Source organism: Bubalus kerabau, chromosome X (assembly GCF_029407905.1).
Source record: "Bubalus kerabau isolate K-KA32 ecotype Philippines breed swamp buffalo chromosome X, PCC_UOA_SB_1v2, whole genome shotgun sequence".
NCBI classification, from domain to species: Eukaryota; Metazoa; Chordata; class Mammalia; order Artiodactyla; family Bovidae; genus Bubalus; species Bubalus kerabau.
The window spans coordinates 94,854,106-94,879,770 of record NC_073647.1 but is presented as its reverse complement, the minus strand read 5'-3'; the positions used below and the strand labels follow the sequence as shown (position 1 = coordinate 94,879,770).

The 25,665-nt window shown below is 36.6% G+C and overlaps 1 protein-coding gene, 2 non-coding genes and 1 pseudogene across 3 annotated transcripts in view; 2 read left to right on the top strand and 2 right to left on the bottom strand.

Annotated features, from left to right (window-relative positions):
• The window catches only part of TEX11 (testis expressed 11), a 212,587-nt gene that overhangs the window by 12,245 nt on the left and 174,677 nt on the right, over positions 1–25,665 (bottom strand). Inside the window, exons 26-28 of the mRNA XM_055565760.1 lie at positions 21,385–21,534; positions 19,691–19,799; positions 18,618–18,738 (exon numbers count right to left, since the gene is read on the bottom strand). Coding sequence (XP_055421735.1) covers positions 18,618–18,738; positions 19,691–19,799; positions 21,385–21,534 — 380 coding nt within the window. The remainder of the gene's footprint in view (positions 1–18,617; positions 18,739–19,690; positions 19,800–21,384; positions 21,535–25,665) is intronic.
• On the bottom strand, positions 16,003–17,146 carry LOC129640413 (E3 ubiquitin-protein ligase RNF130-like; annotated as a pseudogene).
• On the top strand, positions 20,224–20,303 carry LOC129640494 (small nucleolar RNA U2-19). Its single transcript, XR_008708861.1, has one exon. It is a non-coding gene; the product is annotated as a small nucleolar RNA U2-19 (small nucleolar RNA).
• On the top strand, positions 20,446–20,515 carry LOC129640493 (small nucleolar RNA U2-30). The gene has a single exon (XR_008708860.1). It is a non-coding gene; the product is annotated as a small nucleolar RNA U2-30 (small nucleolar RNA).

Sequence of the window (25,665 nt, the reverse complement as noted above, 5' to 3'; positions counted from 1 at the left end):
TATTCATTGGAAGGACTGATGCTGAAGCTGAAGCTCCAATATTTTGGCCACCTGATGTGAAGAGCCAACTCATTGGGAAAGACCCTGATGCTGAGAAAGATTGAAGGCAGGAGGAGAAGGGGACGACAGAGGATGAGACATGAGTTTGTGCAAGCTCCAGGAGATGGTAAAGCACATGCTACCATGTGGACTGGCATGCTACAGTCCATGAGTTCACAAAGAGTCAGATATGACTGAGTGAGTGAACAACAATAATGACAAAGGAGGCATAATATATAATGGAGAAAAGGAGTCTGCAGCAAGTGGTGTTGGAAAAGCTGGACAGCTACATGTAAATCAATAAAATTAGAACACTCCCTCATACTATACACAAAAATAAACTCAACATGGTTTAAAGACCTAAATATAAGACCTGACACCAAAAAACTCCTAGAAGTTAACATATGCAAAACATTACCTGACATAAATCACAGCAATGTTTTCTTTGGTCAGTCTTCCAAGGCAAACAAAATAAAAACAAATTATAAGGAAAACATCAATAAAACAAAAAGACAACCTACAGAATGACAGAAATTATTTGCAAATAATTCAACAAACAATGGTTTAATATCTGAAATATAAAAAGTTTATATACTTCAATATCAAAAAGCTCAATAGAAATTGTCAGAAAACTTAAATAGACACATCTCCAAAGAAGATGTACAGACAGCCAATAGGCACAAGAAAAGATGCTCGAGATCATTAATTTACTAGAGAAATGCAAATCGAAACCACAATGAGTTATCATCGGTCAGAATGGCCATCATCAAGAAGTCTACAAATAATAAATTCTGGAAAGGGTGTGCAGAAAAGGAGACCTGCCTACACTGTTGATGAGGATGTAAACTGGTGGCACCACTATGGAAAACAGTATGGAGTTTCCTTAAAAAACTAAAAAGAGAGTTATCATATGATCCAGCAATATCACTCCTAGGCATATATCTGGAAAAGATGAAAACTCTATTTTGAAAAGATACATACACCCCAATGTTCATAAACAACATTATTTACAATAGTCAAAACAAGGAAACAACTCAAGTGCCCATCAATATACAACTGGCTTAAGAAGATGTGGAATATATACATCCAATGGAATATTAGCTATAAAAAAAATGAAATAATGCAATTTGCTGCAACATGGATGGACCTAGTGAATATCATACTAAGCAAAGTAAGAGAGAGAAATACAAATATTATATGTGGAAGGTAAAAAATAAAACAAATGAATCTACATACAAAAGAGAAACAAACTCATAGAGAAAACAAACTTGGGGTTACCACAGAGGGAGGAAAGGAGGGATAGATAAATTAGGAGTACTGGATTAATGGATACAGACTACTATAGATACAATAAATAAGTACCAAGGTGTTACTGTATAGTGCAGGGAACAGTATTCAGTATCTTATAATATCTGAAATTAACACAATATTTTAAGTCAACTAAACTTTAATGTAAAAAATAGAGACTGAAGGGAGAGGTTCAAAAAGGAAAACCATGAACACAATTCTTCTTATAAACACAACAAATTTACAGCTATATTTGGAATGATTTTCCTTTGAAAAAGACCTGAAAACTAGATGGACAGCACCTTCCCAAACAAAAGATAAAGGAGACACTTTGAAACAGGTAGGAGAAGCAGAGACATGGTCTTGCCTGGGATTCCACTCTAGGAGCAGTGACCCACAGTTGTGAGGGATACCAAAATATGGAATTTTCCCTTGAGGAGTGAAGAGATTGAACCCCAGAACAGGCACCCCAACCCCTGGATCCAGCAACAGAAAGACAAGATCCCAAAACGTCTGGTTTTAAAAATCAATGGGGATTAAGAGTTCCAGGAGAATTGAAGAACTATAGGGAATGAAGAACCTGCATTTAAATGGTTCATAGACAATCCCATTCACACTGAGATCCAGAGGAAAAGCAACAGTTTGAAAAGCACCTCAAGTAAGGGAGACCTACTTACTGATCTTACAGCAGCTACTGGGGAGGCAGAAACTTCCTGAGACTTTCTCTAGGGACAGAAGCATATCCTAAACTGCTGGTGACTAAGCTGGTAGATGCCATTTTTTGTGTCCGCTCTCTAGCCTGGTTACACAATTGTACATGCTCTGCACACCCTACACAACAACCTGGCTGGGTGAGCACCCTGAGCACTTGCCTACCTCACACAACAGCTGTACTATACATGGACTGGGTGAGAACACTACCCCCCACCCTCCTGAGTGCAGCAGTTGCAATGCAATGAGATCAGGCAGTTATCCTGTGCTTTCCACCTGCACAGCAATCTTACCACAGCTGGGCCAGGGGAGCACCCTGAGCCCACCCCCGATATAACAACTGTTCTTCAACCAGGTCAGCATGCACCCCATCTTCAACCTTCCACGCAACAGCTGTGCTACAACTGAGGGCATAAGCACACACACTTTGCCTCACTCTCCCCATTAGCAGCTGTGGCCCCACAAAAACCCACATAAGGGACATCTCTTTAGTGCTTGGCTCTGAGTCCAGGGAAGAATGCGTTTCCAGGCTCCATAGATCATCTATTACACAAGAACTCTCATTCAAGACCAGGAGAGGTAGCTATTTTGCCTAATAATATATGTAGATAAGCATAGCATCTTGCCTGGAAAATCCCATGGATGAGGAAGCCTGGTAGGCTACAGTCCATAGGGTTGCAGAGAGTCAGACACGACTGAGCAATTTCACTTCATTTCACTTCACTTCAAGCATAGAGTCAGACAAAATGAGGATATAAAAGAATATGTTCCAAGCCAAAGACCAAATCCCCAGAAAAAGATTTTAATGAAAAGTACATAAACAATCTACCTTATAAAGTGTTTAAAATAATGGTTAAAAAGATGCTCACCAAACTCAGGAGAATAATAGAGAAGAAAATATTACTATAAGAAAGAACCAAACAGAAGTTATAACCGAGCTAAAAATGCATTTCAGGGATTTAACAGCAAATTAGTGAGCTGGAAGATAAAGTAATGGAAATCACTTAAAGCAACAAAATGAAAAAAGAATTTAAAAAGTGAATTTAAAAAAAGTAAAGATACTTTAAGGGACCTCTTGGATAAACATCAAGAATATTATTAGTCACATTAAAGGGGTCCCAGAAGGAGAATAGAGAGAAGAAGGGCCAGAAAAATTACTTGAAGAAATAATGGTTGAAAACAACCCCCATCTGGGAGAGGAAATAGACATCTAGGTCCAGAAAACCCAGAGAGTTACAAATAAGATGAACCCAAAGAAAACCACACCAAGATACAGTATAATTAAAATGGTAAAAGTTAAGGATAAAGAGAGAATCTTATAAGCAGCAAGAGAAAAAACAACATAATGCATTCAAGGGAAACCACATAAGACTATTAGCAGATATTTCAGCAGATAATTTGCAAGTCAGAAGGGAGTGGCAAGACATATTGAAAGTGCTGAAAGGAAAAAATTTTCAACCATGAATTTTCTACCCAGTAAGGTTATCACTCAGAATTGAGGGAGTGATTAAGAGATTTCCAGATAAACAAAAGCTTCAACTCTTTTAGGAATTCATCACTAAGCATGCCTCACAAGAAATGTTAAAGGAATTTCTCTAAGCTAAAAAAGGCAGTAACTGATAAAAAGGAAACATATAAAAGTAATACTCTCACTGGAAAAAGGTAAATGTATAGTAAAAGTAGATCAATCACTTATGAAGAAAATATGAAGGTTAAAAGACAAAAGCAGTAAAATTAACTATAATTACAATATTTAGTTAAGGGATACATAAAATGAAAATACATAAATGGTGCCATCAAAAATATAAAACTTGTAAAGGATGGAGCAAAAATGTAAGCTTTGGAATGAGTTTAATGTTAATTTACTAACAACTTATAAGAAACTGGTATATACACAGACTGTTATATGTGAACCTCATGGTAACCACAAAGAAAAAAATTATAGGAAACACTCAAAAGAAACATTAAAGAAAGCCACTAAAGCACAAGGGAAGAGAGAAAGAGAAGAAAAAGGGACAGAGAGAAACTACAAAAAGAAATAGGAAATAATTAACAAAATAGCAGTAAGTACATACCTATCAATAATTACTTTAAAGGTAAGTATGAAACACTCACAATCAAAAGACACAGAGTGGCTGAATGGATTGAAAAACAGAAACTATACATGCTATCTACAAGCGATTTACTTCAGAACTAAGGACAAACACAGGCAGTGTGAAGGGATGGAAAAAGATATTCCATGCAAAAGAAACCAAAGAAAGGTAGTGTAGCTATACTCAAATCAGAGAAAACAAACTGCAAAATAAAAACTATAATAAAAGAAAAAGAAGGGCACTACATAATGATAAAGAGGTCAGTTCAGAAAGATATAAAGCACCTTATAAGTATATGTGCACCTAAAATATGTAAATCAAATATTAGTGAACCTAAAGGGAGAAACTGAAAACAATTCAATAATAGTAGGGGATTTTAACACCTCACTTACAGCAAGGGATGGATCATCCAGACAGAGAAGCAATGAGAAAATATTGGCCTTAAATGACACATTAGTCCAATGGACTTAACAGACATATACAGAACACTCCATCCAAAAGCAGAATAGTCTTCTCAAGTGCACATGCAACATTTTCCAAGATAGATCACATATTAGGCCATAAAAGAAGTCTCAATAAATTTAAGAAGACTGTAATTATATCAAGTGTCTATTCTGACCATGTTGCTGCCGCTGGTGCTGTTAAGTCACTTCAGTCATGTCTGACTCTGTGCGACCGCATAGATGGCAGCCCACTGGGCTCCTCTGTCCCTGGGATTTTCAAGGCAAGAATACTGGAGTGGGTTGCCATTTCCTTCTCCAATGCATGCATGCATGCTAAGTCGCTTCAGTCGTGTCCGACTCTGTGTGACCACATGGACAGCAGCCCACCAGGCTCTTCTGTCCATGGAATTCTCTAGGCAAGAATAGTGGAATGGGTTGCCATTTCCTTCTCCATTCTCACCATAAGACCATAAAAAACTCAAGATCAATTACAAGAAGAAAACCAGAAAAACCACAAAGATATGGATATAAAACGACATGCTACTGAAAAACCAACTGGCCTTAGAAGAAATCAAAAGAGAAGTAAAAATATACCAAAAAAAAAAAAAAAACCCCATAAATATTACGTACCAAATTCTATGGGATAGAGCAAAAGTTGTTCCATAAACAAACTAAATTTACATGTAAAGAAACCAGAGAAGAAAGAACAAATGAAACCCAAAATTAGTGGAAGGAAGGAAATAATAAAGATCAGAGCAGAAATAAATGAAGTAAACACTAAAAAGAAAATAGAAAAGATCAACACAGCCAAGAGCTGGTTCTTTGAGAAGACAAACAAACTTGAGGAGCCTTTAGTTTAGACTAACCAAGAAAAAAAAGAGGACTCAAAGAAATAAAATCAGAAATGAAAGGTAAAAGTTATAATTGATACTACATAAATACAAAGGATCATAAGAGAATAATATGAACAATTATAAGTCAACAAATTGGACAACCCAGAAGTAATGGGCCAATTCCTAGAGGCATACAACCTACCAAGACTGAATCATGAATAAATAGAAAACTGAATAGACCAATTACTAGTAAAGGAGATTAGATCAGTAATAAAACACCTCCCAACAAACAAAAGTTCAGGATGGAATGGCTTCCCTGGTAAATGCTTCCAAAAATTAAAGATTTACTACCCATCCTTCTCAAACTCTTCCAAAAAATTAAAGAAGAGGGAACATTTTCTAACACATTTTATGAGGCCAGCATTACCCTGATACTGAAAGCAAACAAGAATACCACAAGCAAAGAAAAGTACAAGCCAATATTGTTGATCAACACAGATGCAAAAATTCTCAATAAAACAGTAGCAAACCAAAGTTAACAATTCATTAAAAGAATCATACACCATGGTTAAGTGGGATTTATTCCAGGGATGCAAGGATGGTTCAACATGTGCAAATCAATCAATATGATATACCATATAACAAAATGAAGGATAAAAATTACATCATCTCAGTCGATACAGAAAAAGCATTTGATCAAATTCAACATCCACTTATGATGAAAGCTCAAAAAAGTGGGTAGCAAGAGAATGTGCCTCAACATAATAAAAGCTGTATATGACAAAACCATGATCTTAGTTTTCTGAATACTGAATTTTAAGCCAACTTTTTCACTCTCCTCTTTCACTTTCATCAAGAGGCTCTTGAGTTCTTCTTCACTTTCTGCCTTAAAGGTAGTGTCATCTGCATCTCTGAGGTTATTGATATTTCTCCCAGCAATTTTGATTCCAGCTTGTGCTTCATCCAACCCAGCATTTCTCATGATGTACTTTGCATATAAGTTAAATAAGCAGGGTGACAATATCCAGCCTTGACGTACTCCATTCCTTATTTGGAGCCAGTGTGTTGTTCCATGTCCAGTTCTAACTGTTGCTTCTTGACCTGCACACAGATTTCTCAGGAGGCAGGTCAGGTGGTCTGCTATTCCCATCTCTTGAAGAATCTTCCACAGTTTATTGTGATCCACACAGTCAAAGGCTTTGGCATAATCAATAAAGCAGAAATAGATGTTTTTCTGGAACTTTTTTGCTTTTCCGATGATCCAGCAGATGTTGGCAATTTGATCTCTGGTTCCTCTGCCTTTTCTAAAACCAGCTTGAACATCTGGAAGTTCACGGTTCACGTATTGTTGAAGCCTGGCTTGTAGAATTTTGAGCATTACTTTGCTAGCGTTGTGAGATGAGTGCAATTGTGCGGTAGTTTCAGCATTCTTTGGCATTGCTTTTCTTAGGGACTGGAATGAAAACTGACCTTTTCCAGTCCTGTGGCCACTGCTGAGTTTTCCAAATTTGCTGACATATTGAGTGCAGCACTTTCACAGCATCATCTTTTAGGATTTGAAATAGCTCAACTGGAATTCTATCACCTCCACTAGCTTTGTTCGTAGTGATGCTTCCTAAGGCCCACTTGACTTTACATTCCAGGATGTCTGGCTCTAGGTGAGTGATCACACCATCGTGATTATCTGGGTCGTGAAGATCTTTTTTGTACAGTTCTTCTGTGTATTCTTGCCACCTCTTCTTAACATCCTCTGCTTCTGTTAGGTCCATACCATTTCTGTCCTTTATTGAGCCCAACAAAATCATTGAAGATGGTGATTGCAGCCATGAAGTTAAAAGACACTTACTCCTTGGAAGAAAAGTTATGACCAACCTAGACAGCATATTAAAAACCAGAGACATTACCTTGTCAACAAAGGTCCGTCTAGTCAAGGCTATGGTTTTTCCAGTAGTCATGTATGGATGTGCGAGTTGGACCTTAAAGAAAGCTGAGCACCAAAGAATTGATGCTTTTGAACTGTGGTGCTGGAGTCCCCTGGACTACAAGGAGATCCAACCAGTCCATCCTAAAGGAGATCAGTCCTGGGTGTTCACTGGAAGGACTGATGCTAAAGCTGAAACTCCAATACTTTGGCCACCTGATGAGAAGAGCTGACTCATTTGAAAAGACCCTGATGCTGGGAAAGATTGAAAGTGGGAGGAGAAGGGGATGACAGAGGATGAGATGGTTGGATGGTATCACCGACTCAATGGACATGAGTTTGAGTAAGCTCCTGGAGTTGGTGATGGACAGGGAGGCCTGGTGTGCTGCAGTCCATGGGGTCGCAAAGAGTCAGACACGACTGAGCATCTGAACTGAACTGATGACAAAACCACAGCTAACATCATACTCAATAGCAAAAAGCTAAAAGCTTTTCCTTTAAGATCAGAAACAAGACAAGGATGTCCACTCTCACCTCTTTGATACAACATAGTTTCGGATGTCTTATCCAGAGCAACTAGGCAAGAAAAAGAAATAAAATTCATCCAAATCAGAAAGAAAGAACTAAACCCCATGATTTGCAGATGACATGACACTGTACATATAGAAAACCCTAAAGATTGCATCAAAAAACTGTTGGAACTAATAAATGAAATCAGTAAAGTTACAGGATAAAAAATTAATATACAGAAATCTGTGGTATTTCTATACACTAATAATAAACTATCAGAAAGAGAAATTAAGAAAAAAATCCTATATACAATTGCATTAAAAAGAGTAAGATACCTAAAAATAAATTTAACCAAGAAGTGAAAGAACTGTACCCTGAAAAGTATAAGATCCTGATGAAAGAAACTGAAGATAAGCAAATCCATGCTCATAGATTAGAAGAATTAATATTGTTAAAATATCCATAGCACCCAAGCAATCTTAAGATTCAATGCAGTCCCTATCAAAATTCTAATGGCATATTTCACACAACTGGAAAAAATTTTTAAATTTGTTTGGAACCACAAAACAATCCTGAATAGCCAAAACAATCTTGAGAAAGAAGAACAAAGCTGGAGGTATATCACTTCCTGATTTCAAAGTATACAATAAAGTGATAATAATTAAATAGTATGGTCCTGGAACAAAAAGACACACAGATCAATGCAACAGATTTGACAGCCCAGTAATAATTCACCCATATAGATAATCTGGGCTTCCCTCATAGTTCAGTTGGTAAAGAATCGGAGAGAGTCATTTCCTAGGCAGGTTGTGAAGAAATCTAGGGGTCCCCAAGGAGAGAGGGGTCTGGAATTCTCAAGGAGGAAGAAAGGACAAACTTTTCTTTCTTCTACATTCCTTAGGATTATGTATCCTGCCTGAGGACAGTCTCTGGATTAAACCTTCTGGCTAATTCTGTTATCTTAAAATGTAAATTATGGGAGGAGGTCTGGTGAGGCCTTTACCACCTTCAGACATTCTTTGGATTCATTGGAGAGTATATAACTCCATTGCTAACACTAAGCAAGCAGGTACTCTTTCTCCCCACTTTTGATGTCTATGTCAGAAGCTTTCTCTATCTCCTTTATACTTTAATAAAACTTTATTACACAAAAGCTCTGAGCGATCAAGTCTCGTCTCTGGCCCCAGATTGAATTCTCCTCCTCCGGAGGCCAAGAATCCCAGCGTCTTTGTGTGGTTCAACAACTTTTCAAATCTACCTGCAATGCAGGAGACCCGGGTTCGATTCCTGGGTTGGGAAGATCCCTTGGAGAAGGAAATGGCGATCCACTCCAGCATTCTTGCCTGGAAAATCCCATGGACAGAGGAGCTTGGTGGGTTACAGTCCATGGGGTCGCAAGAGTCAGACACGACTTAGCGACTAAACCACCAAACCACCATAGACAATTAATTTACAACAAAGGAGCAAAGAATAGAGAAAGGACAGTCTTTTCAATAAGTGGCGTTGAGAATACTGGACAGCCACATGCAACCGAGTGAAACTATGATACCACCCTTATGGCAGAAAGTGAAGAGGAGCTAAAGAGCCTCTTGATGAAAGTGAAAGAGAGTGAAAAGGTTGGCTTAAAGCTCAACATCCAGAAAACTAAGATCACGGCATTTGGTCCCATCACTTCATGGGAAGTAGATGGGGAAACAGTGGAAGCAGTGTCAGACTTTATTTTTGGGCTCCAAAATCACTGCAAATGGTGACTGCAGCCATGAAATTAAAAGACGCTTACTCCTTGGAAGGAAAGTTATGACCAACCTAGATAGCATATTGAAAAGCAGAGACATTACTTTGCCAACAAAGGTCCATCTAGTCAAGGTCATGGTTTTTTCAGTAGTCATGTATTGATGTGAGAGTTGGACTGTGAAGAAAGCTGAGTGCTGAAGAATTGATGCTTTTGAACTGTGGTGTTGGAGAAGACTCTTGAGAGTCCCTTGGACTGCAAGGAGATCCAACCAGTCCATCCTCAAGGAGACCAGTCCTGGGTGTTCATTGGAAGGACTGATGCTGAAGCTGAAACTCCAATACTTTGGCTACCTCATGCCTGAAGAGTTGACTCATTGGAAAAGACTCTGATGCTGGGAGGGATTGGGGGCAGAAGGAGAAGGGGACGACAGAGAATGAGATGGTTGGATGGCATCACCGACTCAATGGACATGAGTCTGAGTAAACTCCGGGAGTTGGTGAGGGAGGCCTGGCGTGTTGTGATTCATGGGGTCTCAAAGAGTCGGACATGACTGAGTGACTGAACTGAACTGAGACACTATCTTACACCATACACAAAAATGAACTCAAAATGGATTAAAGACTTGAATGTAAGACCTGAAACCATAAAAGTCCTAGAAGAAAGCATAGGCATTAAACTCACTGGTCTTAGTGATGTTTTTGTGGATCAGTCTCCAAAGACAAGGAAAACAAAAGACAAACAAATGGGACTACATCAACCTAAAAAGCTTCTTCACAGTAAAGGAAATCATCATCAAAACACAAAAGCAACCTACTGAATTGGGGAAGATATTTATAAATCATATACCTGATAAAGGGTTAATATCCAAACTATACAAACAACTCATACAACTCAAAAAAACCCCCAACAATTGATTTAAAAATGGGCAGAGGAAACGAAACAAAACAGAAAAATGGGCAGAGGACCTGAGTAGACATTTTTCTAAATGATACAAACAGATGCCCAAGAGGCACAGGAAATGATGCTCAACATCATTATTAGAGAAGTGAAAGTCAAAATCACAATGAGATACTACCTCATATCTATTAAAATGGCTGTTATCAAAAAGACAACAAGTGTTGGAGGGCACATGGAGAAAGGACAATCTTTGTGCACTGTTGGCTGGAATGTGCAGTTATTATGGAAAACAGTATGGAGATTATTTTAAAACTTTAGAATAGGTCTACCATGTTATCCAACTATTCCACTTTGGGAATTTATCCCAAGAATATGAAACAATAATTAAAAATGATATTAATATATGTACCCCATGTTTATTGCAGCATTTATTATTTTTTATGGCTGAGTAGCATTCCACATGTAGACACAATGTAATGCTATTCAGTCATAAAAAATAATACATCTTGCCATTTGTGATAATATGCATTGAGAATATTATGTTAAATGAGTCTTAAGGAAAAAATATGCTATGATTTCACTCATATGTAGAATCTAAAAAATAAAAACAAAACAAATTCATAGATATAGAGATTATACTGGTGGTTACCAGAGGGGAAGAGCACTGGGAATTGGGCAAAAGGAGTCAAGGAAGCCAATTGTATGGTGATAAATGGTAACTATGCTTTTTGGGGTAAATACTTTGTAGTATATGCCAATGTTGAATTATAATGTTGTATACCTGAAACTTTTAATAAAAAAGGGAACATTAAAAAAGAGAGATTGGCAAAGTAGATGAAAGAAACATGTTGTTTATATGCTATCTACAAAAAATTTACTTCGAATAGGAAGGTTGAAAGTAAAAGGATGGAAATAGGTATATTATGTAAACATTAATCAAAGGATAGAAAGAGCTGCAATATTAATATTAGTCATTATAGATTTCAGAGAAAAGAAAATTACTCATGATATAGAGGGACATTATACAATGATAAAAGGTGAAATCCACAAAGAAGACATAGCAATCATAAATGTGTATGAATCCAATAACAGAGTCACAAAATACATGAAGCAAAAACCAGTAAGCATGAGAAGAGCTAGGCAACTTCACACTTTAAGTCGAATATTTCAACATGTCTACTCAACAAATAATAGAACAATTAGCCAGAAAATAAGGAAACATATACAAGAACTTGGTGACACCATTAACCAGAGAGATCTAATCAACATTTATAGAATACTCTTCCCAACAACAGCAGAATACACATTCTTTTCAAGTGCCCATGGAACATTTGGTAAGTTAGATCATATCCAGGGCCATAAAAAAATCTCAAAAATTTTAAATAACTGAAATTGTACAAGTTGTGTTCTCTGACCACAGTGGAACAAAACTAGAATTTAATAACAGAAAGATAATAGGAAAATCTGTAAACACTTAGAAACTAAACAATACATTTCAAAGTAATCTATGGATTAAAGAGGAAGTCTCAAGGGAAATTAAAAAAATACACTGAGGTAAATGAAAATGAAAATACAACATAGCAAAATTTGTGGGCTACAGATAAAGTAGTACAGTGAGGGAAATTTACAGCACTAAAAGCATACATTAGAAAAGAAGAAAAATCTCAAATTAATTTATGTTCCCATCTCAAGAAGCTAGAAAAGAAGAGCAAACTAAATGCAAAGCAAGTAGAAGGAAATAAACAATAAAGATAAGAGCATAAATTAATGAGACTGAAAACACAAAGTAGAGAAAAATCACTGGAGGAGATGGTTCTTTGAAAAGGTGAATAAAATTTACTAACTCTAGGCAAGAATGACAGAGAAAAAAGGGAAGATTTAAATTATAAACATCAGAAACAAAACAGTAGATACCACTACAGACACTGCACGCATCAAAATAATAATAAAGGAATAATAATGCAAAGAAGTCTATACACCTAAATTTGACAACTTAGAAGAAACAGGTCACTTCACTGAAAAATATAAACTACCACAAATCATCCAATATAAAATAGATAATGTGAACAACTCTATAATTATTAAGGAAATGGAATTTGTAGTTTTAAAACTCTTGGAAAGAATCTCTAGCTAAACTGCAGAGTTCTACCAAACATTTAGAAAAGACTGACATAGATTCTACACAATCTTTTCCAAAAATATTAAATTTTATGAATCTAGTATTACTCTGATATCAAAACCAAAGACTGTACAGGTAAAAACTACCAAACAACATCCCTCATGAATATAGGAAAAAAACTTAACAATATGCTGGCAAACAGAATTTAGTAATATATAAAAAGAATTTACACTATGACCATGTGGGGTTTATTCCAACAATGCAAGGCTGGTTTAATATTTGAAATCAGTCAATATAACCCCTCATATTAACAGTTTAAAGAAGAAAAATCACATGCTCATATCAATTGGTACATGAAAAGCATGTGACAAAATTCTATACTCATTCATGAAACTCAGAAAAAAGGAATAAGGGAGAACTTTCTTAACTTGATCAAGAGCCTCTACAAAAATCCTATGGCTAACATTATACTTAATGATGAATATCTACTTTCATCACTCTTACTAACATGGTGCTGAGGGTTCTAGTCTGTGCAATAAGGCAAGAAAGGGAAAGAGAAGGCATATTGATCGGAAAGTATGAAATAAAACCATCCCTATCTGAAGATTAGATGGTTGTTTACACAGAAAATCCTAAAGAATCTTCAAATCAATTGTATTTCTTCATACTAGAAATTAACACATGGACACCATTTACAATCACTCAAAAAACAAAAAAACAAAAAAACAAAAAACACAACCCCCACAACACTTAGATGTAAATCTAACAACACATATATGGGATTTGTATGTTGAAAATTATATAATGCTGATGAAAGAAATAAAGAATCTAAATAAATGAAGAGACATATCCTGTTCATGGGTTGGAAGATTCAATATAATAAAGGCATCAACTCTTTTTAAAAACTGACATATAATTTAAGATGTCAATTCTTGATATATAGTGTACCAGGTTGGATGTAGCTCCCCCTCCAAATTCATATCCTTCCTTGTACCTCCATCATATGACCATATTTGGAAATAGGGTCACTACAGATGTAATTAAGTTGAGATCATACTGAAGTAGAGTGAACTCTTAATCCAGTAATGGATGTGCACTTATGAGAAAAAGGAAAGACAGACAGATGGGGAGAATGCCATGTGGTGACAGAGACTGGAGTGATAAATCTATAAGCCAAGGAATGCCAAGGTTTGACAGCAACCACCAAAAGACAGGAAGAAGCAAAGAAGGATCCTCCCCATAGAGCCTATGGAGAGAGTACACCCTGCTAACACCTTGATTTTCAGATTTCTAGCCTCCAGAACTGTGAGAGAATAAATTTCTCCTATTCTAAGTTACCCAGTTTGTGGCAATTTGTTATAGCAGTCCTAGGAATCAAATACAGTTTAATGCAATTCCTATCAAAATCCCAGGAGGAATTTTTGTAGATTTAGAGACGATTACTCTAAAATGAATACAGAAAGTCAATGGAACTAGACAGCTTATAACAATTACGCAATAGAACAATAAAGTTGGTGCAATCACTCTACTTGCTTTTAAGACATTATAGTAATCAGGACTGTATGGTACTGGCAGAAGGATTAACACATAGAGAAAATGAAGAACCCAGTAATAGACTCACATAGGTATATCCAACCGATTTTTGTCAAAAGTACAAAAGCAATTTAATGGAGGAAAGACAGCCTTGTCAACAAATGGTGCCAGGACAACTGGATATCATAGGCAAAAATGAACCTCAACCTAAATCTCACAACTCACACAAAAATTAACTTGAAATGTATTATGAACTTAAATGTAAAACATAAAGCTTAAAAAAAGAGGAGAAAATCTTTAGGATATAGGGCTAGGCACAAAGTATACTAAATACCAACTTGAACTGAAATTCCTAGCAAGAGCAAATAAATAAGACGTGTTCTGGTGCAAAGAGTTGTGAAATTGAGGTCAGACAGTTCTAATTCTTTCATTCACTAGTTGTACAAACTTAGGCAAATTGGTAACTTGACATTTTTGAATCTTAAAAATTCTCTCATTTGTAAATCAAGGATAATACGTATTGCCTGCTTCATAGAATTACTGAGGGTGGGGTGGTCAAATGAAATAATGGATGTAAGAATGCACTGTAAAATGTAAAGCACGATACTGTGGGCCTGAGGTTTTATGTTTGTGCAACAGCCATTTTGCCACTGTATGGACATACTTGATAAAGGTTATCTGCTTAATAAATAATGAACAAGTGACTGGTCATCAGAAAAGTCAAACAAGGGCAAATTTTTTTCCCAAGCATTTAAAACAAAAGGGATGCACACCACATTCAATCAAACAGTAAAAACCAACATATACTATATAAGGAGATAGAGGGTTATTAAATACCTGCATAAAAAGCTAACTATTCCATCATGTTTCAGAGAATTAACAATTATTGTGGGAGACTGGTCAAAAAAGTACAAAAATATTAACCTAACAGGCAATTCAAGAGTCAGAGAGATGGAACAGTAATACATTAGACAGAATAAAAGTGGCAAAAACAAAATGCTCAGAGCAGTTCTGACCTTACATAGAGACTATGGAAATTGATCAATTTGAATTTATAGTACAATTTAATTTTAGTTTGTATTCGTTACTATGGCAAACACATCTGAAGGTCCAGATGAGGCTCATGGCTTAGAAATTAAATTATTTCTTCTTCCAAAAGGAAGTTAAGATGAGGGGAAAAAAAAGATGTATGTATCTCCAAAATGTTCAATGCTGAAGTTTTTTTTTAAACTTAAATTCACACTGGCCGTAATTACATAGTTCCAAAATTCTGGGTTTCTGTAAGACGATGCTAGTTTGTACCAGGTTGTCACCCTGCTATATTATTCCACCATCTGTTGTGGTTTGCAGACATTTGTATATGAAGAAGCAGTTGGGCAAGTCAGGATCCTTGGATATTAACATGGACTCAAATAATGACTTTTTGTGTGACTTTAAGCAGGCCATTTAACCTTCTTAATATTTTATAGCTCCCTTACAATACCAATACTACCTTACATGTATATGAGCTGCTAAAGTTCACAACACATATTATTATTTCAGTTGATCCTTAGAACCTCAGTGTAGGAGTAAGAGAAAGTATTATTTCCATTTTACATGAGAAAACTAAAGTCAAACAGCAGAGGAAGAATAACCTTGTGCAAAAACAAACAAATAAGAAACCATTTAGACCCTTACCTCATACACCATAAACAAAAATTAACTCAAAATGAATCACAGACCAACATGTACGAAATAAGGGTATAAAAGCTACAAGAAAAAAATAGAAGAAAATCTTTGTAATTTTGGAATAGGCAAAGACTTCTTATCATGACTAAAAACATGACCCATAGAAGAAAAGATGACAAATTGGGCTTCATCAAAATTCAGAACATTTGCCTTTTTTTTTTTTTTCTTTTTCAGAGCTTCAGAAAAGTCCTTTATTCCTATTAGAAATACTTTGGGATACAGAAGTACTTTGGGATATATGGAAGTATACAACAGAAAAGGGAACAAAACCAGTAACATTAAAACACAATGCCTTCCCGCTCTCCTACTTCCCAACGCACTGTAAGCTAGAGTGATCAGCACAATGGCTGGGGAGGGGCGTGAGGCGTCTACACTGAAGGCGAGTTGTTTTCACAGCTCTGCAGCCTCTTGGTGCCGTGCAACAACTTGCAGGGCAGAATCCGGACAACATCATTCTGTTTATACCTTTCTATGCACACTGCACAATGATCAAAGTCTGGGTCTGTTTCCTTATCACCCTTTTTCACTGTTCTGGTTGTCAATTTGCTGATGGCTTTCTTGGCTGCATCTCCAAGACGACGCTGGTTCCTATCCCATGCATTTGTATACCTGATCTTCTGAATGAAGTAGAATATAAGCCAGGCTGAAGAAATAATCATCAAAACAATAAAGGATATTGACATGAAGACTAGAGAACCACGGCTGAAGTTCTTTGGCGGCATTCAAGTTCCAACAGCTATTGTCATTTGTACAGAGATGTTTTTCTCCAGATAACTCAAAATATCTTTACCCCTCAATTCTGTAATCATGACAGCAATAATATCTCCAGTGCCTGGATGAGTCATGGTGACTGGCTCCTCTTTGGATTTATTATTGTAGATGACTACAGCAACTGCATTGTGGAAAGCAGCCTGTGATATTTTCTCTTTAAAGGTGCAATTTCCCCTCTGCAGCAAGGCAATCCACTGTTTGATGTTAGGAGGGACAAAGAACCGTGTTTGAGGATCACAGCCCAGATGATCAGCAACTCCATGGATAGGCAGTGGCGCCAGAACCTGGCCGCGGACCTCGGCCTTGGGCGAGTCGAGTCCGTAGCGCCCATGGTCTATGCGGAATATAAGCGGGGCGCGGCGGCCGGGCTCCTGCACCGTCACGTTGATGAGCGCAGTGTAGTACTCCTGGCTCGCGTTGTCTGCCCGCGCCGGCCACAGGCTGCAGGTCAGCAAAGCGAACGCGGCGAGCCGGGCCGGGCCCGACCGCGCCGCGCCGCTCATCGTCGCGCCGCGCCGCTCATCGTCCCTCCGGCCGCCGCCGCTCGCGGACCGGGCTCCCGGGCCGGCCAGAACATTTGCTTTTTAAATAATGCCACTAAAAAATGAAAAGACAAGCCAGAGACTGGGAGATAATACTTACAAATAGCATATTTGATAAAGGATTTGTATCTAGAATACATAAAGAACTCTTAAAACTCACTGAGAATCCAATTTTTAAAATGGGAAAATAATTGAATAGGTATCTTTCCAAAGAACAAACGGTCAATAAGCACATGAAAAAAAGATCAACAGTGTTAGCTACCTAGGAAGTTCAAATAAAAACCACAATGCGCTACCATTACATACCCATTAGGATGGCTATAATAAAAGAATATGGACAATAAGAAGTGCTGATGAGGATGTAAAGAAATTAGAACTCTCATACACTGCTGGTAGGAACATAAAATTGATCAACAACTTTGGGAAACAGATTGCAATTCCTCAAAAATTTAAATACAGAGCATTACCATATAACCCATTAATTCACATGCTCTAGAGAATTGAAAACCCTTGAAAACAAAGACTTATCCACAAATGTTCATAGTAGCATTATTTATGATAGCCATAAAGTGGAAACAAATAAAGTATTTATCAACTAGTGAACAAAATGTGGCATACTGATTCAACAGAATAGTATTCTATTTATTCAGCAATAAAAAGGCCATTCCTTTACATTACTGATACATGCTACAGCATGGGTGAACCTCAAAAACAGTAAGCTAAATTGAAAGAAGCCAGACACAAGAGGTCACAAGTATGATTTCATTTATATGAAGTATCTAGAAAGAGAAAATCTATAGAGATAAAAAGTAGATCAGTGGTTCACTGGATCTGAAAATGGAAGCAGGGATTAACTGCAAACAGGCAATGGGAAACTTCTGTGGGTAATGGAAATACTCCTAAAACTGGAGTATGGTGACAGCTGCATAACCATAAATTTACTAAAACTCACGGGAATTATACACAAACAATGAGTGAATTTTATGGTATGTAAATTACATCTTAATAAAGCTAATTTGAAAATTACTGAATTAAACCTGCACTGAAGAGAAAATCAGCAGAGGAGGGACTAAAATATAGGTCGTCTTCAGTGTTCCTTCCACTCTGTTACCTAGCTCAGAAGTGGCAGGAGTAACAACAAACTTTTCCAAGGAGTTAGTACGATCACAAGGAAATAACAATTCTACCAGATTTGAAAATACAAAATAATTAAAAATGCCAGATGGTACACTTTGACCTATTCCATAGTACACTTGTATTAGAAATTTTCTACTTTTAACTATTAATATTTACATTTCACAAACCCAGGGAAATTTTATAGTGTGTAACCACATTTTAAAATGAATTTATTCATCATAAAACTCATATCAAAAAGCATTATTCTATGTAATTTCTAACACACAAGAAAACTCAGTTCTTTAAAATTAGCTTAAAGTTTAATATTGTTTGACTTACGGTTTGGCTAATAAAGATCAGAGCATCTTCAAAATTGCCCCAAATTTCTTCCATGGGACAGAGTTCTGTATTCGGCACCCCATCTGGCACTAAGAGGTCAACCAAGCTGTGCATACATTGGCTGAAAATCAAAAAGAGAAAACTCATCCCATAAGGAAAGAAATCATTGACTTCATGGCTGAGACAAGTAAAATCTGGACCTCATCCCAGACTAAGAGCTTCAAAACACGTCTGTTCTTCCTTCAATTTTATCTGGCCTTCAAGCTCAACGACAGATTTTTGAAGATATAAAAGGGGCTGACCAATCCTTCATTTTATTATGCCTATGGCTGTCTTTCACTTTTTTTTTAGTTTCCTGAACTAAGGAGTTGTGTCTGTTTACTATATTTTATGAGCTGGTTTAATCTACATGCACTTTAAAGCATTTCATTACATTCTCAAATGGGGAAAGGGAATTGGATTTAAACTGGGAATAATTCCAGGAGAACTGTCTCTCATGTCTCAGAAAAGAAAGACTGTTATGAAGTTTTCCAGAGAAAAATCACACAATATCTATTTTCCCCGCATGTCTGGGAATAGAGAACATAAAATCTCCAATAAATATTATTTTATATTATGTACAGCACTTATTGGTCCTTAAAAGAAAGGTGCTTAGAAAAAAATATGAGGCAAATGTGCCAAAATGTTAGTATCTGTTAAATTTGAGCAGTGGATACATTGGTGCTTGTTATATTAATCTTTGTACTTTTCTGTACAATTGGCATATTTAGTACTAAAAGAAAGGTACCAACACTTAATCAATAATTTGATTATATATAAAGACTCACAAAAGTAACTTTCTCCTTCTTTTTCTCCTTTGGGACAACCAGATTCCTTCACCTTGCCTCAGTCTGTAACACAAGTCTAAATGTGGAGCTGTTCTGTGGGCTGAGGACTTCTTAGTCCAGGAGTTACAAGAGTACCCCAATCATCTTTTGCACCAGTTGAGTATGATTGATAACAAATGGGACACTAATTATAGCACTTTTGGCTATCAAAAAGCTAGGATTCTGTGTTGAATTATATTTACCAACCTGTATCTCAAAACATCAATTGATTCCTTCCTTTTGTAGAAAAACAAAGCCTTTTTCAAGGCCTTCAGAGCAATAGAAGGATAGTATGCAGGCATTTCCATTGCTATTGCTATAAGAAGATAAGCAAAAAGATTGTGAACATCATAATCTCATCCACTGAGTTTTCATCCTAGGTTACAACTTGTTTTCTCTAATGAAACTGACCGGAAACAAATACAAAAACAAACACGAAACTCCAAAAATGAATTTCATAATATGATGATTCCGTGGTGGCTTTCAGAGATAGTTTCTACTTTCTGGGCAGAGTAACATGGTAGGATCACTAGGTTATATATGTGTTTTTTTCCCCCCAGTAAACATCAACAGAGAACCTACTGTTTCTGTGACTCAGCACACAGTCATATAGGCGAAATAATAATCTTATGAACCAAAGTGAAGGAGGGGCACATGAAGAAAAAACAGGAAGCAGATCAGTAAAAAGGTACTAATCAAAAACACATTTATATTCTCCACGATCTGCTTTTACTGAAGTGGATCAATAATGAAAGTAGTCAAATCTGAACATCAGAAAACCTCTTAGTTTACCAGATGCATGGTCTTTATAGTTCCAAAAAGCAAAAGAAAAATGTTTTTAAAACATTAAGGTGTGCATGTGTGTGTGCGTCTGTAAAGGTGACAGTGGATAATTGAGAACTTACTGGTGGGTGAATGAGAGTGGACTGAGGGTGTGTATATATGAAATGCTGATCAGTTCTGAGCAATGATGAAAATGTTTTACTATAGACCTTTATAACTATGAAAATTTCTACACTTGATCTGAGCTCAGAATTAATTAAAAAAAAAAAAAAACCTAGATTTTTACTACAATATACTGTTTCTATCTAATATTAAAAACAGGAAACCCTTGGCGTAAGAGTACATATCAAAGATAAAACTCTCAAAACTTCTAGATGCATTCACCAGGCTTCTAGAATTGGAGTTCCATTATACAAGGAGCAGTGGTCACCATCACATGGCTATAAGGTATATACCACCAGCTCCATGCTCCTAGAAATTCTGTCTTGGCAAGACAAGGAAAGGCAAATGTGACTCTTGTACATTTGGGGCTATCCAATACCTTTATTGAGGAGGGTGAAAGATATAAAGGGAAGATAATTAGGCCATGTCTTGCAGTATATCCCCACAGAGGCTGAGTCCCCAAATACCACTTATAGCCCAACGAAAAATTTGAGGTTGGCAATTATGTTACAAATATCACCAATATTTCTCTGTACACTTTAATAAATAAGATTATATCACCTTTGATTAGTGAAGCAGCTGATTATCTATTTCTAGCTAGCTGAGCAAAACTTTCTTAAGTTTGAGCTACTATCCCTATTGTGTAGTTACATTATTTGATTTTGCACAAAATAAATATAAGTACCTATTATGAGCAATGCACATGGTTAGGGTTTGTAAGTACAACAAATGTAAGTAATTATTACTCATGATTCTAAGGAGCTTATAATTTCGTATAAAGAATAAGATAAACACACAAATGATTGTAATACAGAATAGTTCAAGAATGCTATTAGAGAAGGAGAACAAAGTTCTGTGGGGGAACACTGCTTCCCACCTGGATGAAAGAGAGAAGAGAAAGAAAGAAAAATGATTTAAATGGGTACCAGCCTTCCAAAAACAAATTTAGCTCTTACCTGCAATTGTTTCAAATGCTTTACTTTCCAAATTAGGTAGTTCCCACACTGGTTCCAGGAAGTGGTCCAGTAATGGGTCATTCAGTTTGGCTCTCACTTCAAACTCATACAGAATAAGCAATGTCTCGCATGGATCTCTCGAGAAGTCCCCTAAGAAAGAGGCAAAAATGCAACATTCTCTGTGATTACATTTCATTATTCTCTGCTATTCTACTCTCTTCTGGGGAGATTTTCCTATTGAGGAAAATTAATTCTACTTACAATTTGAGGTTATCTCAGCTCCTTTAGATACATCTTTTACATTTGTAAATCTATAAACTTACCAATACTTTCACACCCTGAAATGCATTCACTGAAGTTGTCTACATTTCCTGAAATTATTGCCATGATATTTCTAAATAGCCTGGAAAACTCCTGCTGCTATCTAATTCAAATATAATGTTTGCCTGCCTTACTTTAATGACTGAGTTAACCAGAAGGTCCAGTGAAATATAAAACAACTGTAGTTTTATTTTCAACTAAGTAAGGGAAAGTTTCCAAACTGTTTCACTTAGTCAGTCAGTAATATTTATTTCTTGGTTATTACCATGGGCAGAATCTTGTATCAGGTGGCATATATCATACTATGTAAGTTGGTTTCCAATCACCCTTATTAGACTGAACATTTTCAAAAGTTTTGAGGTATAGCATATATACAATAAACAAGTATATTAATCTTAAAAGTGTGAATTTTAAATCTTAAAACAGTGAATTTTTATGTCTGTTAAAACCCATATAACCACTACCCAAATCATGATAAAGAACACTTCCAACACTCGTGCTCCTTTCCAGTTAATACCACCTTGCAGAGTTAACAACTATTTTGACTTCTATCACTACCGATTGTTATTTTTATTATTGAACATCAGTGACAGCATGTAGAACTATAACCATCTTTTGAATATTGACCTGTATCCTGTGACTTGCTTAATTCATTTACTAGTTCCTGGAACTCTTTTGGTAGATTCTTTAGACTTTCTATAAAGAGAATTATGTGTCTTCTGCAAATACATGTAGTTTTATTTGATCTTTTTCACTCTACACATCTTTTCTCACTCTTTTGCTTGCCTTATTGCGTTGGTTAGAACCACCAGGATGATGATGACCAGGAGTAGTGAGACTAGATATTCTTGACTTGTTTACGTCCTTCAGTTCAGTCGCTCAGTCGTGTCCGACTCTTTGCGACCCCATGAATCGCAGCACGCCAGGCCTCCCTGTCCATCACCAACTCCCGGAGTTCACTCAGACTCACGTCCATCAAGTCAGTGATGCCATCCAGCCATCTCATCCTCTGTCGTCCCCTTCTCCTCCTGCCCCCAATCCCTCCCAGCATCAGAGTCTTTTCCAATGACTCAACTCTTCACATGAGGTGGCCAAAGTACTGGAGTTTCAGCTTTAGCACCATTCCTTCCAAAGAAATCCCAGGGCTGATCTCCTTCAGAATGGACTGGTTGGATCTCCTTGCAGTCCAAGGGACTCTCAAGAGTCTTCTCCAACACCACAGTTCAAAAGCATCAATTCTTCGGCGCTCAGCTTTCTTCACAGTCCAACTCTCACATCCATACATGACCACAGGAAAAACCATCGCCTTGACTAGATGGACCTTTGTTGGCAAAGTAATGTCTCTGCTTTTCAATATGCTATCTAGGTTGGTCATAACTTTCCTTCCAAGGAGTAAGCGTCTTTTAATTTCATGGTTGCAGCCACCATCTGCAGTGATTTTGGAGCCCAAAAAAATAAAGTCTGACACTGCTTCCACTGTTCCCCCATCTACTTCCCATGAAGTGATGGGACTGGATGCCATGATCTTCATTTTCTGAATGTTGAATTTCTGAACATTTTCTGAATGTTTACGTCATTAGAGGGAAAGTATTCAGTCTTTCATCATTAAAATGACATTAGCTGTAGGTTTTATTTTTTATGGATGGCTTTTATCAGGTTAAGGAACTTCCCTACTATTCCTGTTTAGTTGAGAGTTTCTAAAATAAATGGATATTGAATCTTGTCACTTAATCTGTTGATATGGTGAATTAACTGAGTTTATAATGTTGAAACCAGGACAAATCTCACTTGGTTAAAATCTGTTAGACTTTAAACTATGAATTCAATGGGTTATCTGTTTCTTCTTGTGGGAGTTTTGGTAGTTTGACTTTCAAAGGAATTTGTGAGTCTCATCTAACCCTTCAAATTAATGGGCATAAATCTGTTCAGAATATCCCCTTGTTATCTTTTTGTAATGTCTGTAGGATCTGCAGTGATGTCTACACTATCATTCTTGGCATTGTTAATTTGTGTCTTGATCTGCCTGGTTAGAGGTTTCTCAATTGCATTGACAAACAGCAACAACAAAACAGCTTTTGTTTTCATCAATTTTATCAATTGTTTCCTGTTTTAAATCTTATTGACGTCTGCTTATATTATTCCTTTCGTTCTGCTTAATTTGGTTCAATTTGATCATTTTTCCCTGGTTTTTTAAGGTGAAGGCTTAGACTATTTAAGATCTTTTTCTAATTGAGGCATTTAATTTTACAAAATTTTGTCTAAACACTACTTTAGCTGTACCTCCAAATTTTTATATGCTGTGCTTTCATTTACTTCCTTTCAAACTATTTCTAACTTCCCCTATGAATTTCTCTTTGATCCATTTGATTATTTAAAAGTACATTAAAAAAAACCTGAAGAAACAGAATCACAGACTTAGAGAATAAACTTATGATTGCCAGGGGTAAGGATGGGGGGAAGGGATAGGGGGTTTGTAATGGCCAGGTACACACTGTTATTTATTATGTGAGTGAAGTAAGTAAGAAAAAGAAAGACAAATATCATATAGTAATGTATACACATGGAATCTAGAAAGATGGTACTGATGAACCTATCATCAAGGTAGCAATGGAGACACAGACAGAGAGAACAGATTTGTGGATACGGGGGTGAGGTGGGGAAATGGAATGAATTGAGAGAGTAGCATTAAAAATATATATTATCATATGTAAAGTTAGATAGCCACTGGAAATTTACTGTATGATGCAGGGAGCTCAAATCAGGTGCTCTGTAATAACCTAGAGGGGTGGGACGGAGACTTAAGTGGGAGGGGACATATGGATACTTATGGCTGATTCATATTGATGTTTGGCAGAAACCAACACAATACTGTAAAGCAATTATCCTCCAATTAAAATTAAATAATTTTTTTAAAAAGAAAAAACTGAAAAAATAAAATGGATAACCAACAAGGACCTACTGTATAGCACAGGGAACTCTGCTCAATGTTATGTAGAAGCCTGGATGGAAGAGAGTTTGGGGGAGAATGGAGATATATATATATATATATATATATATATATATATATATATATATATATACACATGGCTAAGTCCCTTTGCTACCCACCTGAAACTATCACAACACTGTTAATTGGCTATATTCCAATACAAAATAAAAAGTTTAATAAAAAAGATATAAAAGTGAAGCATAGTTGCTTTACAATATTGTTAGTTTTAGGTGTACAACACAGTGATTCAATATTTTTACAGGTTACATTCAATTTTAAGTTATTACAAAACAATGGCTATATTTCACTGTGCTGTACAATATATCTTTGCTGCTTGTTTTATTATTATTATTTTTACTTTACAATATTGTATTGGTTTTGCCTTACATCAACATGCATCCACCAGTAGTTTGTACATGTTAATTCCATACTCCTGTATTGCCCCCTCCCCCTTCACTTTCCCTATGGGTAACCATTAGTTTGTTCTCTATATCTGTGAATCCATTTCTGTTGTTATGTACATTGGTTTGTTTACTTTTTTTAAATTCCACATATAAGGGATAACATAGAGTATTTGTCTTCTTCTGTCTGACTTATTTCACTAGTGTAATATTCTCTAGGTCCATCCACGTTACAAATGCAGATTTCATTCTTTTTAATGGCTGAATAGTATTCCATTGTGGGCTCAGTGGTGAAGAATCCACCTGCCAATGCAGGAGACATAGGTTTGATCCCTGGTTTGGGAAGATCCCCTGAAGAGGGAAATGGCAACCCACTCCAGTATTCTTGCCTGGGAAATCCAATGGACAGAGGAGCCTGGCGGGCTATAGTCCATGGGGGTCACAAAAGATTCAGACATGACCTAGTAACTAAACAACAGCAACATTCCATTGTGTGTATATATACACACATACACACACATTTATGCACACCACATCTTCTTTATCCATTCATCTGTTAACAGGTTGCTT